The 19,819-nt window shown below is 46.0% G+C and overlaps 2 protein-coding genes across 6 annotated transcripts in view; both read right to left on the bottom strand.

The window, feature by feature from the left end:
* Traf5 (TNF receptor associated factor 5) overlaps positions 1-3,514 on the bottom strand; it is a 42,475-nt gene extending 38,961 nt beyond the window's left edge. The window contains exon 1 of the mRNA XM_028882848.2: positions 3,182-3,514. The gene's annotated coding sequence lies outside the window, so the exon portion shown is untranslated. The remainder of the gene's footprint in view (positions 1-3,181) is intronic.
* Positions 3,515-10,763: 7,249 nt separating this feature from the next.
* Rcor3 (REST corepressor 3) overlaps positions 10,764-19,819 on the bottom strand; it is a 41,198-nt gene continuing 32,142 nt past the window's right edge. For 2 of the 5 annotated variants that reach the window (XM_028882843.2, XM_028882844.2), the window contains 2 exons: positions 13,626-13,867; positions 10,764-13,129 (listed from right to left, as the gene is read on the bottom strand). In XM_028882843.2, the coding sequence (XP_028738676.1) occupies positions 12,785-13,129; positions 13,626-13,867 (587 nt within the window). In that variant the 3' untranslated portion in view covers positions 10,764-12,784. Of the gene's footprint in view, positions 13,130-13,380; positions 13,868-19,819 lie in introns of those variants that run through there. The other 3 variants (XM_028882845.2, XM_028882846.2, XM_028882847.2) reach the window with 3 other exon arrangements.

Below are 19,819 nucleotides of genomic sequence, written 5' to 3'. Positions count from 1 at the left end.
AGAAAAACAGAATACAGACAAACCTGGGGACTGAAGAGATTAAATGTATACTTCAGGCCACCCAGGAAAGCGGTTCCGAGCCTGGTCAGGGACCCGACTAGAACAGGGAGACAGCAGTGGACCTTGAAACAGTTGGAGAACTGGGAGGAAGAAGCAGCTTGAGATGAGTGTCTAGGGAGCTCTGGAAACACCACATTGAATCAAGGTGACTAATACTACAGAAATCAAGTGTCTTTCCTTAAGCCTGGAGGTTTAAGCCTCAGAGTGAGGAAGAACTCCAAGAGAGGAGCCTAGGGACAGAAAACTGATTTCTAGATATAGCCACATTGGCACTTCCAAAGCAGGAGGGGGGTGGGAGGAGTAAGGGCCAAATTAGGGAACCCCAGTGGGGACACAGCCGGCTCCAGGGAGATGGCTGAAGACAGCTGCAAGGCGCCTGCTGGCGACAGAGGATTAGCAGACCTCAGGAGCCTTCAGGACGCCTCTGGGCTGCACAGCAGGTGCAGGGAATCCCGGGAGGCTGAAGACAAAAGTGCAGACGTCTCATTCCATGGGCTTCCAGTGAACTTGAGAGAAGAGAAACTGGAAACACAGCCTTCAGGTCAACAGCAGAGTGTAGAAGGCTTGGACCAGGGCAGGGGCAGAGGGAAGGGAGCAGCAGAGGGAGCCTGCCTCAGGAAGAAGACAGACATGGTTCTTCATGGAGGAGTGCCGCTTGGCCTTGAGGGAAGAGAAGGCTGTGGGGAGATTCCAGAGGTGTTTTGATTCGGTGAGGAGGGAAACTGACTTGGCACAGGCTGCCGAAATGAGCGTTGCCCTCTGGGCTGTCATGGATGCAGAGGGCCTGACATGCACACATCTGAGTGTGCTGCAGAGGGCACAGAGGCACAGGTGCACATCACAGCCAGCTGCCTGCGACACTAACATGCAAATGTGCCTGGGACTAGAGTCCCTGTCAGGACTAACGAGCAAGCGAGCGAGCGAGCCAGCGAGCGTTTTCACTTTTATTTCGAGGTCTGCCATCCCACCTCTTCCTGAGACAGGGCTTGCCAGAGGCCATGCATAGGAATTCCTCAAGCGCTGTTTTCTTAGCAAAGCACCAGAGAAGTGCTGGCCCAGGCCTGGCAGTGGCGGTGCAGGCAGCAGGTGCCCCAGCCCTTGGGATTCCTTGTCTGTCCAAGAATGACTCACCTCTCCCTGTCCTAACGGTGCTGTAGACATCCCCCCGCCACCCCTCCCACAGCTCTGCAGGGGCACCAGCTCCTGCCCAGAAGAATCAGAAAAGCTACAACCAGGGCAAGAAAGCACTTAGAGACTGTATCTGTCCCTGCATCCCGGTCATCTGTTTGTTAAGTCTTTAAAACTGCAGTTGTGGGGCTAACATCTGGCTGGTGCTCCCATCCACCTGTCTAGAGAATCTTGGCTTCTTCTAGTTGACATATAATGGCAAGAACTATAATGGAGTTGAGTTGGGTCCTGCCCACTCCTATTGCTGTGAGATTTCCTTATCACTTCTGAGTTCCAGCTTGCAATCAGGTGGAATGGGAGGAAAAGCACCTGCTTTCCCTTCTCTCTGGGAGAGAGAAGCTAGTCTGACGTGAAAGACTATTAATAACCCGAAATCTTAGTCTGATTCCCGGGGTCTAATCAAGGTCTCACTAACACCTGTCCTCAGTAGCTGGGAGACACACCCCAAATAAACTGGGTGCAACTCAGCCAGCGTCTTTTAGGCTAACCAATGCCAGATTCCAGGCTAGACAAAATCAGACCCAGGTCCTGCCCCAGGCACTTGGCTGCCTGAGTGGATGGAGTAGGTTTGTTCACACAGCAGGAGCAGTGTCCAGCAGAATGTTGCCCACATTGCTGGGAACAGATGCTCCAGGTGCTTATGGGAATCTAGGCCCTCTTGCTGACCCCTCAGACTAAAGAGGAGGTAGGCAGATGTGGCTCTCTGAGAAAGCTGAAGCAGAAACCTCCAAGTCCCACGCCTGGCCCAGCGGCAGAGCTCAGGGGTTGTTGACACACGGTGCTTCCCCTCACCATCTGGGGGATGTGGAAAGCTGCCCTGACTCATAGGGTGTTGTGGGGGACCAAGGAGGATGAGGGACAGGGGTGATGAGCAAATCAGTTCGGAAAGGGACAGTTTTTCTCCCAGGCAGCTCTCCTTTTCTTCAAGGTCCCCCTCAGTAAGGCGTGTTTCTCCCACTAGTCTAACGGGACTGACTCAAAGGCCTCGGCTCCCCGACCTTGTAAGTCACCCCCAAGACACCCAGGACACGAAAACTCCTACTCCCAGTGGCTAGGCCCCCATGTCATCCACCCACATCCAGGTTCTCTGCTGACGTTGGCCATGCTTCTCCCACACCACAGGCCTCAGCCAGGGACCCTGAGAAAGTCACCCTTCTCTCTCACAGCCCCTTTCCACAAGCTGGCCCTTCAAGAGACCCAGGGAAACTACAGTCCAGGACCTGGGGCTGACCCATTTCCTGAACTCACCACATGAACAGAACCTAGGCTTTTCCGACCATCACCTTCCATTCATCTTTCCTGCCGCCTTTTTGCCTTTTATGTTCAGTTGTCCAAGGTGGCAGGTTTTCACTCAGAACCTCAGTCGTGTTAACACTCCTGGCTTTGGGCCATACGAAGCACATCAGACAGTTCTATTCTCAGAATGCTTTAACCAATTTCTTCGCATTTTAAGTCTTCCCCAACACTTTAAAAATGCATATATTCCTAGAAAAAGGAACCATCCTCTTTGGCCCCAATCCAGTTTTCACACTGCACCTATGCCCAATATTTACTACACTAAGCTGGTGGCTGGATGCTTTTCTCACAGGCTGGGGAGGGTTGGGGAGAAGGGAGCCTCTCCGCATTTCACCGACCTTAGCCCACAACCGAACTCCGACCAGCCCAGGGCCTGCCGCGGAGCGATACCGAGTTCTCAAGAAAGTAAATCTGAAACAGCCAAATATGGAAAGTCAGCAGGACGGAGTGGAGAGGCTGAGGAAGAAAGAAGCCAACCAGGGTGGCCCAGAGGGACCTGCAACAAGAGTCCTCAGAACTGTCAGACCCCACAGCGGGCTGGCAGGGAAGTCAAGCCCTTAATGGTGTGAAAACTGTCTCCGCCCACCTTGCTGGGTGCTCACCTCTAGGCGCGGGTGGGTTGAAATCTAGAACTCACCTTCTGGAAAGTCGGGTGCTGTCTCCAAACAAGCACGCACTATAGCACCGGTGCAAGTTCGCGTCCCTGGCATTAAGCTCACGTTAACGAATTCTGCTTGCAAAGTCTTTCATAGGGGCCGGGACCGAGCGCGGGTGTCCCAGGTCGCCTTCGGCCTGCCGTCCTGAGCCGCTTTCGGTTTCAGAGTAGCTGGGACGGTCCGCTCACCCGGCCTTCGCCACCAGTGGGGCTCAAGGGGCACGGCTGGCGCCCTACGGCGGCAGGCACAGGGCTGCTTCGCCGCAGCTGCAGACGCCGTCCAGCCCTAGCGGCGGGCTTCTGGAGGGGCGGGGCCGAGAATGGAGGCGTGGTCAGGGCGAGGGGCGGAGGGCGTGGTCATGACGCTCAAGAGGCGGGGCGTGAGGCCCTGGGGGCGGGCCGGAACTCCCGCGAGCTGGGCGAAGTATTCCCTCGGAGGTTGAGAGTCACCCACAGGCTAGAAGCCTAGCCTTCTCTCTCTAGGCCCATCAGTACCTCATGTGCCTTTGAACCGTATGCATTTCGCTCTTCAATCAGCCTCTCGCCGGCCTCCCAAACCTGTCCGTTCTGGAGCAGACGCGCGTTTGCTCAAGATCAGAGGTCTGTCTCAAAACATTCTTCCCGGAGCTTCCTGCAGAGCAGTACAAATCCACCGCCAGCCCTCATCTTGCTGTTAGCCTAACATTAGCTGTCTCTCAGAGTCGTACTTAGAGTTAGTTCATCTGTCAAAAGCTCCCCAGACAGCTCCACTGGTCTTCAGAGCCACCTGGTGCCTGAATGAACTACGAGAGCTATCTAGAGGTGACCCGAGGCTAGAACTTGAATCCTGGCCTCCCAACTCCCAAACACAGGACTGTTACAATTCATTCTCTCCACACGTTCACAATAATTTCAGCCTGTATGAACGAAATGGGCTAGCATCCCAAGTCAGACAACCGTGGCAGTACTTAGCTGTCCTGAGTGTCCACTGCCCATCATGAAGAGAAGGGGGTACTAGGGACTTTGGAGTGGACACAGGTGTGCATTGGAGCTGGGCAGCAACTTTAAGGAGCAGATGTGGAGTCTGGTGGAGCAGCCAACAGGAGCTGGAACTCCAGATGCTAACCTTTGGTTAGTAAGATTAAACATCATTGGGGAAGATGGCTTGTGGGCTCGCTTTGGCACTCTGGATCAGCGTACTCTTGTGAGAGCTGAAAGAGCTGCATTCCTGTCCTGAGCTGAAGTCCTCCCCTCTGTCCCTCCACACAGTACATCTATTTGCCCTACTTCCCGCCTCTCCTTACATTACTGCAAGGTGATATACAACCCTATCTATATATTTAGACCCTGTCTTAGGGTTCTAGTGCTATGAAGAGACGCCATGACCACAGCAACTCTTATAAAGGAAAACATTTAACTGGAGCTGGCTTACTGTTCATTATTGTCATGGCAGGAAGCAAGGCAGCATGCAGACAGATATGGTGCTGGAGAAGGACATGAGAGTGCTTACACCTTGATTCAAAGGCAGCAGGAAGTGAACTGTATCACTGAGTGTAGCTTGAGCATATATGAGACCTCAAAGCCTGCCTCCAAGGTGACACACTTCCCCTAACAAGACCACACCCACTCCAACAAGGCCACACCTCTTAACAGTGCTACTCCCTTTGGTGACTATTTTCCTTCAAACCACCACAGACACCATAGGAAACATAGATGGTATAGACTGGAAAGATCCTTGTGTGGTATGAACAATGCATCTATGTTTGGTTACTGGCAATACGCTCAGCTGTGATTCCCTGGTCTCTCTTAACCAACTGAATAAAGTAACCTGTTCCAAAAATGAGACCCAAGGCTTTGATATGATGAAATCCCAAGCTGGAACAGAGTAAATCTTTATCAAATGGTGACTACCGGACTCCACAGATACATAGTAGGACTTTTTGGTGGGCTTGGGAGGGCACACACTTAAATTTTTTTTTGCCTGCATGGATGTCTGTAACCTTGTGTGTTACTGGTGCTCAAGGAGACCAGAGAGTGAAGTGGAGTTACAGACAGCTGTGAACCGCCATGTAGGTGTTCTGATTGAACCCAGGCCCTCTGGAAGAGCAGCCAGTGTTGGTAATGCTGACATGGTAGTAGTCAGAAGCTCCCGTTGTTGATCTCAGAGTCATGGGCAGGATGACTAAGAGATCAGACACACACCCTGTGGTGCAGCCCAGACAGAAGAAGGTCATGTAGCCTTTCTTAAAAATTCTGATGGTGGCTGGGCAGGGGCGCTCATGCCTGGAATTTCACTGCTTGGAAGACTAAGGCAGGATTGCTGAGTTCAAGGGCAGCCTGGGCTACACCAAGACCTTGTCAGTTGGGGGCACAAAAGTCCTTGTGCCCAGAGCACTAGGGAAAACAAACAGGGATGTTAGACATGTAGGGGCCTCTCCTCAAAGGAGGAATGACTTGTTTTCTGCCCAGAAGGCAGGTGTAGCTATTGTTAATGAACTGGTGATCTTTTTGCTATCTGTAGAGGCAGACCTCACCCACCTTTATTTCCCAGTTGATAGACATCCCTAGGGGAGGTATCACAGGTACTTTATAGTCTACTAGCTTCTCTGCTATCTCAGCCAGAGACCACACCAGATTCTATGCCTTTTAGCTATAGAACCCATCTTATAGTCACGTGTACTTTGTAAATGAGTTTTTGTGTAGTCTCACCTTAAGTTTTATTGTATACCTGGAATGGGATGATTGTTGCATGCAAACCATTATCCAAATTCTGTTGTGTTTAAATATGCCTACCTTAAACTGCCCGGCATCAGATTCTCTGAGGTTTGATCCACATTGGTGAAGTCAATCTGAACCAAGTTTTCATTCTCCTCACAGATGGCTCCATCACCTGCCTTAACACCTGTAGAGACACCTTCACTTGTTTCAAAACAAAGCAAAACCAAACATAAACATTCATGAAGGTATATGGGAAGGACAAAACATAAATGTACATAGACAAGAAATAAAGCTGGATGTGGTGGTTTAAGCCTGTAATCACAGTGTTCAGGAGGCAGAGGGAAGAGAATCAGGAGTTCAAGTCTGTAGATGAACAGTCTTATTAATTAAGAAACACAGTGTAGCTGGAGAGTTTTCTCTCTGGTCCTGCCAAGCCCCGGCAGTCTGACAGCCCACTTATAAAATAAACACACAGATGCTTATATTATTTAAACTGTTTGGCCTAATGGCTCAGGCTTCTAGCTATCTAGTTCTTACATCTTAAATTAATCCATTTCTATAAATCTATACCTTGCCATGTGGCTTGTGACTTACCAGCATCTTTACATGCTGCTTGTCATGGCAGCGGCTGGCAGTGACTCCCTCTGCCTTCCTTTTCTCTCAATTCTCCTCTCTGTTAGTCCCGCCTATACTTCCTGACTGGCTACTGGCCAATCAGTGTTTTATTTATTGACCAATCAGAGCAACACATTTGACATACAGACCATCCCACAGCAAAACAGAGCCAAATGCAGAGTTAAGAGCCCAAGAGGTCAGAGCAGTAGCTGAGAGCTGAGACTTAAAAGAGCCTTCTTTCCCTTTCTGCCACTGCTGTCCTTCCCCTCAGCAAGAGGCCTACTTCTTGTGCACCTGTCTTTTTATTGACTTTCTGTTCTGCCTTCTCATTGGTTGTAAACCCAACTGCCTGTCTATATAGACCTCCAGGTCTTCTATGGTTGGTATTGAGATTAAAGGCGTGTGTCTCCATGCTAGCTGTATCCTTGAACACACAGAGATCTGTTTGTCATGTGATCTGGATTAAAGGTGTGTGCCACCACTGCCTGGCTTCTGCTATGGCTTGCTATTATCTCTGACCCCCCAGGCAACTTTATTTATTAACATACAAATAAAATCACATTTCAGTACAAATAAAATATTACCATACAAGTCAGCCTCAGATACAAAGCAAGTGTGAACCAGCCTGATCTGCAAGAGATGGTCTCAACAAAACAAACAAAAAACAAAACAAAAAGCCAGGTGCCTTTAATCTTTGCAGTGAGGAAACAGGAAGTTCTCCGTGAGTTCAAGGCCAGCCTGGCAACACAGCAAGTCTCAGGATATCCAGGATTATGTAGAGAGCCCTTGTGTCAGAAAAGAAACAAAAAAATGGTGGGGGGGGAGAAACATGTGCACGTGCAGCTTAAAACTACATTTCCTGAGGCTAAGTGTGTATAGTGCGTCCAGCACTTGCTCCATGTTAATCCACAGTCTTGGTCAGTGTTCTGTTGAGACACTGTGACCACGGCAACTCTAATAAAAGAAGGATTTAATTGGCACTTGTTTACAGTTTCAGAGGTTCAGTCCATTATCATCATGGTGGGAAGCATGGTGGCACACAGGCAGACGTGGTGCTGGAGAGGTACTGAGAGTTCTTGTGATTGGATGATTCTGTCCCATTCACCAATTCCCAAATAACCACTCAGAGGCTTAATATTACTTATAAATGCTTGGCGTTAGCTTAGGTTATTACTAGCTAGTTCTTACACTTAAATTAACCCATAATTCTTATCTATGTTTAACCACGTGGCTTGGTACCTTTTCTCAGTGCAGCATTCTCATCTTGCTTTCTCTGCGTCTGGTTGGTGATTGCTTTGACCCACTCTTCTTCTCCCTGTATCTCCGTTTGGCCTTCCCACCCAGCCTTATTCTGCCTGGCTACTGGCCAAAACAACTTTATTATCAACCAATGAGAAAAACACTTATTCACTGTGTACAGAAGGATATCCCACAGCAAGTTCTACATCTGGATCTGCAGGCAGCAGGAAGAACAAGCCACAGGGCCTGGCTGGGGCTTTTGAAACCTGAGTCCACCCCCAGTGACACACTTCCTCCAACAAGCCCACCCCTGTTCCAACAAGGCCACACCTCCTAACCCTTCTCAAGTAGTGCCACTCCCTGATGACTAAGCATTCAAATATATGAGCCTATGGGGGCCATTCTTATTCAAACTACACATCCACTTAATTATCATAATTTTACAGACTGGAAAAGTCATCAATTGAACAATTTTCTTCAAACCACAGAACCCCGAGAGAGGTGGAAGATGAACCTAGGAAGTCAGGTTTGGGCCTCCTAGCTGCTGCAGTACCCTCTCTTCAAGCAGTCGTGAGTGGGAATTCAAGCAAAACAGCCTTAAGACAGAGGCAAATTTGAGCAGTTTTATTATTTTAAAAATATTCAGTATTAATTTCCATATCATATTTAACAGTAAACTAATTTAGCAGTCCTTAAACTAGATTCACCTACAAAGAGAAGGGCTGATAACTATCCACAAACTCTTTCTGCAGAAGGAAAGGGCAAACATCTGATTCTTCTGGATACTCTACAGTTGCCTACAACCGGTGGTTTAATTGACTGGAGTGACTGCAGCCTGGGCGCCAGCTGAGGGCAGGCTGAAGAGGAAGGCTGCCACCTGCTGGTCAAATGCATTATTCCCTCACCCTACACCGCAGGACTGGTGAGGTGTTAGTTAAGGACAAAAGACACACTTTCAATCACCTAGTGACAGATGTGACCAGACAAGGAGAAAACATCTTTTCCTTGGGCTTGCAATCGCACTTTAAAATCCATTATGGGCTACAGCGCGTGGAAAAGCCTGGAAAGCGTGGACAGCAGCAAGCCATCGGAAAGCTTTCCCGGTGGAAAGCAAGCCTGCGTGTGGCGCACGTAAACACTCGCTGGCTTACCCAGTGTGCTGCACAGACATCTGTGGGTTTTCTTCCTGATCAGTGGCAGATGATCCTTTCTATTCCATCAAATGACCGCCCTCAGCTCTGCCTGTCGGTGGGTTGACGCCTACAAAAGACAGGCAGCAGGCAGATCTTCTCCCCAGACTGATGTGATTTGTTTTGTAAGATACTCTCTTTGGAGCTGGAGAGATGGCTCAGTGGTGAAGAGCAATGGCTGCTCTTCCAGAGGACCGGGGTTCAGTTCCCAGCCCCGACACAGCAGCTCACAAGTGTCCAGCGGCCCTCATCTGGCTGCTGCCAGCACTGCCTTCACCAGTGCAGACGCTTACAAGCATGCTCACACAAACTCCTGCCAGAGTCCCAAGAAGTCACATCAGGAAGACCTGCCCCCTATCAGTAAGCCTCTAATTTGTTAATGACAACTTGCAAAAACCTCAATGCAATGACCATCTCCCTTCATTGTTTTCTAATGAAGTGTTCAGGGGTAAGAGATGCTGAGGAAAGGGGAAGGGAACCAAAGACAGGGGGCTGGTGATGCCATGACACCCAGGACTTTGTGTGATAAATAAAAAACACAAATACAAAACCCCGGGAGCCATGTTCCTTCACTAAGGGACTGATAAAGATGAAGTGAGGGTGAACTGTATGTGTAATGGCTCCTCTTCATTGTCAACCACACCTGTGACAGATTTTCTTGATCGGGAAGAGCCATCTCAATATGGTCCATGCCTTCTGAGGGCAAGCCACCTACATGGGCATGGGTGAAGCTTTCCTTTGCTTTTTCCTGCTTGACCCCACTCTCGCTGGCAAGCTCAGCTCTCCTGCTGCTGAGGCGTTCCTTCAGTGGTATCAGAACCTACTTCTTTAGGATTCCAATATAGACGGAAGACCAGCAGCTCTCTAGGAGACCCCCTGGACTCCAGCACCAGGTCAGGGCTGTGGAGACATGCTGTGTTGTGACTCAAGTCCTGGACCCTTGGCCTTTCTGTCAGGAGACAGCCACCACTCTAATAACCCTTTATCTATATGAAAACGTGGTTATATATCCTATGTACTCCCACAGGCTAGTGGCCATGGAACAGACTGTTGAACTCATACAGCAAGGCTCCTAAGCTCGACTTGGGTTCCCTCTGGGCTCAGATGCCACCACCCTACAAATTAGGTGACTGTGAGGGGCTAAGTTAAAACATTCAACACATTTTGGTTTCTTGCTCATCTATTTCCTGCAGTCAGAGTGTGGCTGTCACTTATTTTGGGGAGTCACACAGAGAAGGCAAGATCTTCTTGAGTCCTAAGCTGCCTTCTTTTTGAGGGTCCTGGTGTCCCCATGTTATCCAGGACTAAGAATATTTAAGGGGCAAGAGGGAACGTTAATATAACATACCTACCTAATAACTGAACTTTGTACTTTTAGCCAAAGTACTTCATATTTTTAGAAATAACAACTGTTATCCCTGGCTTACCCCCTATATCTATTACTGACTAAAGGAGGTCCACATTAAGACATTGCATTCTTTCACTTTCTTGTATGTTCTGTTTGACTCAATTGTAAGTTTATTCTTGACCATAACTTACCTTTGTTTCTATCCATATTACCATTATTTCCATACTGGAATTAAATACTTTTTTCATTAGTTTTAACAGATGTAGCAACAGTGTGATTTATTTTTAGTTATGCTATAAAAACACTTTGGTGTAGATCTCTCAAAAAAGGTAACTTCAGAATGAACGAAAATGGTCATTAAGAGATTTCTAGGCTTTGCTTTTTACATATATAAAAACCTGTATTTAGAATTTCACAGTGAAGAGGTCCTAAATTCTCACACAACACAAGGTCATATAAAAATAGAAGACATGGACACCTTTAAATCTTTAATCCTTTAAGCGGCAAGCATATTTCTCTTCCAGGCCAAACACTGCTCCAACAGAAAGGAAAATAATGACGTGCAAATTATTTACAAAGTATGCAAAGCACACAATAAAGACATCTCACTATATACATGTGTCATATCACGAACGAGTCTACGGCTTTCCTGCCGTGGGCTCTAGTGTTTGTGAGTAAAACTGCAACACATCCCTCAAGTACAGCACCGAGGCCCATGTCTGCGACAGAGCAGATTTCAAATGAATCACAAGATACTGAACATCTGGGCAGAGGGTGCTGACGGACTTACTGACGTTTCCCGACAGGAGACAAGACAATGAGAGCTGTCCAGGTGGAATATGTACACACACACAAGACAAGAGCTTCAAAGAGAACACTCTAGACAGTTCACGATACATAACCGTCTTCCATGGCTTTTAAAGGAAAAGTAAGTATAAACTCTTTAATATTACTTTCAAATCAGTTACATTTTATATGGGGCATAAACGATTAAGGTGATCCAATGAGAAAAAGGGGCCTCTCCTGCAGGCTGCTTTCAGTTATGTCGGAATGGAGGGACCTTATGAAGGGAAACCTGAAAGTTAAAACTGACCAATGACTTTAAATCTAGGGCTCCTTAAGGCTGGGGAGCCTTTACATAAAGGGACTATTTTCTCAACACTTAGGGAATGCATGACCCCTTTGAGGTGGGCAGCCTGCCACACTAGCAATCTGTCCCTCTGCAACAAAGCCATGGTTCCAATCTGAAATCATTCTATCAAAACTATCAGGACACACTGTCGAAATGCTACCATTGTAAAGTATTCTTTGTGGTGCTAATGATTTCATGTTGGAATAAAAAGACTTTCAGTCTGTTTCTTCAAAACAAAAACCTGGGTCTCAGTACTTTAGTTAACGGCACAATTATTGCAATAACACAACAGACTCTCAAGTTCATCTTGTGAAGGGTGCTGATGATTTAACCGTAAATCAAACCACAAGCACAGGCTGGCTGCAAGAATCGCACAAATGCACAGTAGAGATTCATCAAAAAAAGGAAAAACACCCTTCGTATTAAATGAAGACCTTACTAATGAGTGTGAGGGCAACTTGAAGTTCAGAAGATAGACTGTAAATAAATGCTGCTGTAGCCACCGTCTCTACATAACTGACAAAATATATTCTGTCCTAAATTTCCAACACAGGCAGATACTAGCTAGAAGCGAATAGCATTTAGAAACATTTTTTTTTTCAAAATTAACATTTTCAAAGAACTTAAAAAACATATCTCACCAAATTTTAAGTCCTTTTTCTGCAAGTAAATGATTCCAAACCTCTATTACTGATAGACAACAGGGTCAATGACCTTTAAACAAGGACTTTGAGCTAGGACCCCAAACTATGTTAAAGGATTAGCAGGTTCAATACATTCTTTGTGGTTTCATATAATTGCTTTGCAATTGATTTAATTGCTTTCTTTTAAAGGAATATATTAGAATTCCTTTAGAAAAAAAGCAACATATTTTGAAAAAAGGGTTATGAAGCTATAATTTCTTAAATATGAATATGAACATATCAAAATCTGAAATGCAGGCTATTTATTCTTGCACTCCTAACATAGGAAAGTGTTTTTTTAAAAAATTTAAATTAAAGAAAAAAGCAAAAAGCTAAAAATCCTTAAGGAACTTAAGGAGTTTTTACAATTCTTAAGTCAATATTTTTGTACTAACAGCTTTGAGTAAGAAGAGGCAGGAAAATAAGAAACCTCAACAAAATAAATAGAGTGAAAATAAACAAAACCCCCTTGGTATATAGAATCCTTTTCCTCCCATGAGATCCCACTGGTGAACACTGGAAAGGAGGCTCCCTGGGTGTCGCTCCCACTCACTCTAGTCCACGGCCACAGAACTAGTCTGCAGCCTCAGTATCTAGGAAGGATGCTTTCCTCTTTTGGAGCAGATGAGCACTGGGATAATGATGGCTGAAAAAGAACGGCCACTTTGTCCAGTTTGATTTTTAGTGCAGTGAGGACTGTGAATCTGTCTGGATTCCAATGAGTGAAGGTGGCTGCTGACCACCAACCGTGGTCAGCACTGGTCTTGGGTTTAGGCGGGGTGGCATAGAGTTAGCAGGGCGAATGAGAGGTGGTGGAGGCTGGTTGAGAGTTGGCCGGGGCTGGATGAACCGAGCCTGCTGCTGGAGTGGAGGAGGTTGCCGGTGAAGAGCAGGGGCAGCAGGCAGTGCGGGACGAAGAAGTGGTGGAGGCTGGTTCAGAGTGGCAGTGGGGGCTGTTGGTGTTGGAGTGGGTGATGGGGCAGGAGGTGATGGACCCAGAGTCCGAGGAGCCTGTGGGGTCTGTGCCTAGAGGTGAGGAAACAAAAATACATGTATGAGGTTTAAGTCCTAACAAACTTGATACACTATAGTTCGGGCTGTAACAGGAAAAAAAAAACCAAAACAAATAAAAACAAAACAAAACCATAACACCAGTGTTTATTGGAAGCCCAAGCTTCTTTCTTTTATTTTTAACAAAACAAAAAATAAACCCTTCCTTCCCCACCAAAAAAACCCAAAAAACAAAAAACCCAAAACAAAACAAACAAAAACCCGACAAAGCTACCAAACGGACATCTTTATTAGTAAACAGCTTAACAGTAGAAATAATACACTTTCCGCTCTGCTAGGACCAGAAATCGGCAAGTCATTGTGACTTAGCAGCCACAAGAGAAGCGTCACTGAGGAAGTGTATTGTCAGCCTCGTGCTCATGTACTAGTCCTCACAGATCACCCTCACGGAACACCACACACAAGGTGACTCCTCAGCTCAGAGTAGCTCAGACTCCAGACACAAACACACCTCCTCTTCTTCGTCAGTGCTCTTTCCTGACGGCACATTAGAAGCACTTTTTGTCTCCTCCCCTAAAGCGGAGGCATCACCATTAGAAGCCTGGATTCCTTGTTCTGCTTCCCACTCCTGCAATACCTCCTCTAAGTTAAACCGACGCCTGTAGTTTACAAAGAAGTTCTTCACTTGGCCAACAGTCTTGTTGCCAATTACATCTGCAATAGCTTGAAAATCTTTACCATATCTGCGGACACCTGGAAGGCAAAGTAGACAACACACCTGTGAAGGGTCGGTGAGGAGAGCTGTGTGTACTACACATCATGCACACGCACATACCAGCAACCACCAACCTTCCTGATAACTCTGCTCACGTCTCAGCTCTGAGACAGAGGCTAAGCTACTACTCAAGGTCACAGATGAAAACCGTCAGTTACGTCATTTCATGGAGCCGGCCACTTGCCTCAACTGAACAATCAGAAACTTACCATTTTTACATACTCAGTTATTTTCTCCCATCCTCTCTTGAACTCTGACACAGTCCATTTATTGTAAAGCACTGAGTTCTTTGCTCCATCCTCAATCCACATTCATTTATTTCCCTAGTAGCCAGCCACCTAAATTTGAGCAACACTGTTGGTGAACAAACTGGATGGGAAGGCGCCATCTCTTTATCCCCTCAATGGACCAAGTGTGCCGTATGGTTCCCCCATAATGAAAAGCAATTTAATTTGGGGCTTAATAGTAACTTCACCATGACTGCTTGCCTAGCCCACCAAGTTACTAACAAATAGAAGTAATTAAATTATAAAATCAGAATTACCACAATCCAATGGGCTAAGGAAAGGGTCTTCCATCACTTTTAGCCCATCCAATAGCTCTAAGACCTTGTGTGTGAGAACTGCTAGTACTCTCTTCTGGGAGACTCAGGTCTGTGCTCATCACCTTGAGCTTAAGAAGGGCACACACTGCTACTAGAACATCTTAGGAATAAGGAAAGGCAGTAGTTGGCTTATGGGTTGAGATCAACAATTGTGCTTCAGATCTTAAAATGGGAGATAATCTGTTGAGGTGAATTCCAAGAGATACAAGGATTCATATTTAGAAATAGATGTACCTGACTCAAAATACAAGTCAAAAGTTTTTTATTTACACTTGGGTATTGATATCAGAAAATAATCATTCATGAAAGAGATGAGAAAGATGACAAAAAGGAGGCGTAATAAACACCACTTAGTCAAATATGAGAGCGTAAGATAAAGCCTGTCAAACTCTCCAGAAATACCATGTTCTTACTGACGCTGACTGACATGAAATACCCAAAATACCAATACAATGGGGAGTGACTCTGCTCGAAAATTCTACTCTTATTTAGAACTGAGAATTTGGGAACAAATATCTCCAAATAAATTCACCCAGCTGGGCTTGGCCGATGGGGAGTCAGTCTCATGACTTCAGAGCTTTTTGGATGAGAAGTCTGACATCACCACTAACTACATCCCACTGTAAACAGAAGAGGGTTTATAAGCTATGCTCACATTCTGTTCTAAAGGAAAGCCCATGCCAACACAGACATCAGTTACAATGTTTAATCAACATAAACAAGTGTATACTTTCTTTAAACCCAAACTGATTTTCATGGTTCAAGATGAATTCTAACAGTGGCCTAGTTACACTGAGGGTTTGTATGCAACAGAAATCCCAGGTTACCCATAATAGTTACTGTTAACACTCAAGTGTCCCCCCACCCAGTGTTCTTCAGGAAGCAGCAGCTGTAAAGGGCTCTGTGCCATCTACACACAACCTTGAGAAAGCTACACAGAAGAGAACTGATGAGCAGCCAGACAGGATGCTCTCTCGGCACTCATCTTCACAAGGGCTACTTAATTTACACACGCACTCCTCCCGGAACTTGATTACTTTTGACTGTTCCTTCCTCCTCAATTCTCTCTTGTTAACAAGCCTGATTGTGGCATCAGCACTGTCACACGTGCAAACAAATTCCAGCCTCTAAGCTGAAAACTCTTCCCATGAGAGCGCAGTGCTTCTGAAGACTCTGCTCACCTAGGCAGGCTTATGGTGAACCCAAGCGAGGCTCTCACTACCCTGCAGACCCTCTGGTTGTGTGGATGACCCCAACTGGTGTCCCAAGGACAAATGCACCCAGATACCAATCTCCTCGGCCTGCAGGGCAGGCTTTGAACTAGCTGAAGCTCCTTGTGGTTGCCTTGAGACTGTAGCCGTCCTGCCTGCTTCTATGTTCTGACAAACTCCAGAGTTTCTCACCACGAGGTGGAAAAGTCCAGAGAAAATGCAGAGCAGCACAGGTATTACTGAAATACTAAGTCTGTGTAGTGTGCCCAGGAAAAGGGATTTTCTTTATCATAAGGCTTTCTTCTCTTGTTCTTCCTCAAACTCTGGTGGCTTGGTGTGTAGGTGTGTGTGTGTGTGTGTGTGTGTGTGTGTGTGTGTGTGTGTGTACACACGCACGTGTGCGCACGATCATATGGAAACCAGAGGACTAGTTTAAATGTTGTTCCTCAAGTACTATCCACCTAGTTTTCTGAGCCAGGGTCTCCCTGTGCCCTGGAGCTCACCAAGCATGCTAGGTTGGCAGGCCAGAATCCCCGGGATCGGCCAGTCGCTCCTCCCGGCACGGGGACTGCAGGTGCGCACTCCCACACCTGGTTTGTTTTTTTTAACCTTGGTTCCAGGGATTGAACCACGGCCCTTGTGCCTTGCACTTCTCTGGCCAATGGAGGGCTGCTTCATCGTCTTTGCGCTCCCTGACGACTCCACAATTTGTTTTATCTGAAGATGGAATCCTTTAAAAATCTACACAAAGTAACAGCCTTCAGCACACCATCTGGAAGATGAAACTCTTAAGGTCTATATCGTGGTGACAGCCAGCTGGTGTCCTGGGACTGCTTCTTCAGAAGGGTCTCCATCAGCCAGCCAGAGGACAACCTGGTGCAGGCAGTGGCCAGGAACAACTAGACTAAAGACGTGGCACCAGAGCCACCGAGTGGCCCTCCCTCTTCATGTGGTCAGCAAGGGACTTAAATAGAATCGTTAAGTCCATCAAATGGTTTAAGGCACATCTGAATGGCAAGTCCCTCTGCTAAGGTCAGGGGGCAAACATCTGCAGACCCCTTCAGAACCACAGCTGTAAATCCTGAGAGGAAAAGACTGTTTCTAGTCAACTTTCTAAACTCCTTGTTCTTGCAAATAATTACTTTCAACCCTTGATAAAATTTTAAAAATTTTGTCTGGGAGTTCAGAAAAAAGTGGAATTGTCACTATCACATTTTATGAAGGTCCCATTTCCCCATCACTATTCTACATTACTCAATATAAATACACCACTACACATAACCTTTTAACATTTCCTGTTTCTCTTTTGTTAAGGGTAATTTTCTTTCTAGTAAAGTGACACACACAGGCAGACTCTGAGTTGGGGGGCCGTGTCCGCTCACACTCTAGGAGCACGTAGACAGTGATTTCCAGTGACAGTCGTGGACTCTGAGAGCCGGACGACAGCACGGTGTGACCCGCTTCTGGTGTCTGGAGACAACAGAACGCTGAGCACCCACAGCGCCGAGGGACTTGAAGGCAGCAGAACTTCAGGGCACTTACTTTCTCCTGCTTCTCACATCAAAATTTCTTAGAAGAGAGATTTAATATACTTAATATACTTGGGGAATACAAATTTATCAAAAGTCTATTTTTGAAATAGAGTATGGCATCTAGAACCTCTGAGAATGTGGCTCTTGTCAATAACCAAGAGATACATTTGGACAGTGAAGTCCAGATCATGGCTTCTCCTTCCATTGTCTCCTGCTGCCCTCTGGGTCCTGGACTCACACCTTCCATGCTGTCAATTTAATCCCACTCCAAAAGCAACGGGAAATTTGAATGGTTACCTGAAGTAAGCATGCCAGAGGCTGTCGGACTCAAAGATGCCCACTCTTACGGCCTCTGTTATAATGCAAAGGCTACTCAAAATCAAAAGCGAGTCTTTAAGACAGAAAAGTAAGTTTCCTATCTCCATCTCCTTTTGATTACTCACACACTAGATTTACTAATCTTTGCATTTTTAATCAAAGGTCAAACCGACTGACTGCCTTCTACTTTATGAACCACTCCAGTCTTGGGTTTAACTATGAGATAAATCTGAAAAGGCCGTTTCTAGATCTGCAGCCTCACTTCTCTTGGAAGGTTCGCCACTGTGGGCTGCAGAGGAGACAGTGGCTTCTGCGCAGGCGCAGCCCTCGACACGGTGCTTCCTTCCAGTCCCCGACTTGGAAGCCGCGGCAGGGAAAAGGAAAACTAAAAACTAAGGCTGGTATCTTGATAAAATTTTGTTTTTCCTGAAATAGCATAAAGATCAGAGAGCTGAATCTTTTAAGCACTAGGAAATGATTATCCTCCCGAGGTGGACTGAAATAACAAGGGTGAACATTCACACCACACTCCTCCTGTGCAGTCACATAAATGCATGTTTTTCTGAGAAGAGCCAATTGCCAATAGTCGCTTCATCCCATGAAAAAGGCCATGCACAGGGGGAAATGGGGTGAGAGCTTCTTACTGGCGCACTACTGATGTCCCCTTGGACTCCTAAAGAACACCACTGAGATCACAGCAGGGCTAGAATGCACACAAGGAAGATACAAAAGGACACAGAGTCCTGCCAGAGCCCACTGATCCCTGGTTCCACTTTCCACTAGGGGAGAAAGGAAGGGAAAATGCTTCACCTGTCAGTAATCAGTTGGTAACAACAGGAAAGGTGGGATATACTATTTAAAACCTAGGAATGAGGCGGGCGGTGGTGGCGCACACCTTTAATCCCAGCACTCGGGAGGCAGAGCCAGGCGGATCTCTGTGAGTTTGAGGCCAGCCTGGGCTACCAAGTGAGTTCCAGGAAAGGGGCAAAGCTACACAGAGAAACCCTGTCTCGAAAAACAAATAAACAAAAAAGCTAGGAATGAAAATGATCTTGTTATGCTTTTCGGTTTTAAAAGAGTTACCAAAGACGCCTACTCAGATTGAGTTACTGATCTCAACAATGGCATTGCTCTTTTCTCTAGGTCACTATAACAGTCCACTATGAGCAAGACAAAGCATTTTACATAAGGTGTCATAGCAACATACATGTATTAAATATCCCGAATATAAAGTGCCACACAAATTAAAACATGTCAAAACAATTTATTATTGCTTTGCAATACTGAAGCGGCTGTTAAAGGATTTACCACGTAAAAGTTTATCATAAATACTAAAGAAAAAAATTCTTGCTAAGTAGCATCTTACTAGCAAAGTCTACGTGATAAACCGACACTGTAGTTAGATGCACACCTCAACCAGTGAGACTCAGGGCACTGCTCCAGTACGCTGTTTATAAGATACACTTCTAGGTTATTTACGTAAATGTGTGGGCATATAGGACAAAACAGACCTTTTAGTCCTTTCTAGAACAACTACTTTAGACACAAATAGATAAATATTGTTTTATTTTATGAACTAACAATAGAAATAAAAAGTTCAAACAAAATGAAAACAAAAATTCCAAATAATTTTAGTCTAAAGAACTAAAAATGAAGTATTAACATATTGTCATATTGTTTTAGAAAGACCTTCAACATCCTAAGAGCAAGCATATTTCCATGAAAACTGCTGTTAGAGTAACTTATTTGAAGGTCACTTTCTAAATGTGTATCACAGAACCCTGCACAGGCCTCAGCAGGAAGGAACTGCTGGGCTCTGGGCATCAGCACTCTCTTGTTTCGGTACTTCTGAGCTATGTGCACATAAACAGCCCAGGCCACACACAGGAGCCTTACTCTCCCTTCCCTTGATGCAGCTCTGTATAGTCCAACCAAGCTGTCTGATTCGGTGGACTCTACCCCTGAAAGCTATCAATCTCAAGTGCTATGTGGAGAATGATTACCCCAAATTTCCCTTGGAGATCCTCTTCAGAAAATCCTTTGCTGGAATAATTTCTATTGTGGTACAGAATTAACATACTAGCCAAACACTAGAAATCAGGGTTCGGTTCTCATCAGGCCACACTGCAGGGGAGGAGAATGGGCTTTGCATGAATAAAAAGAAGGCCTGCTCAAACTCTTGGCAGAGTTCTAAGCCCCAGTTCTAAATGCACATACTGCCACCTCTCCACAAAGAAGGATGAGTGTTTGGAAAGATTATCAACT

Source organism: Peromyscus leucopus, chromosome 15 (assembly GCF_004664715.2).
Source record: "Peromyscus leucopus breed LL Stock chromosome 15, UCI_PerLeu_2.1, whole genome shotgun sequence".
Taxonomy (NCBI): Eukaryota; Metazoa; Chordata; class Mammalia; order Rodentia; family Cricetidae; genus Peromyscus; species Peromyscus leucopus.
Note: the sequence above shows the minus strand (reverse complement) of the source record. Positions and strands in the feature narration are given on the sequence as shown.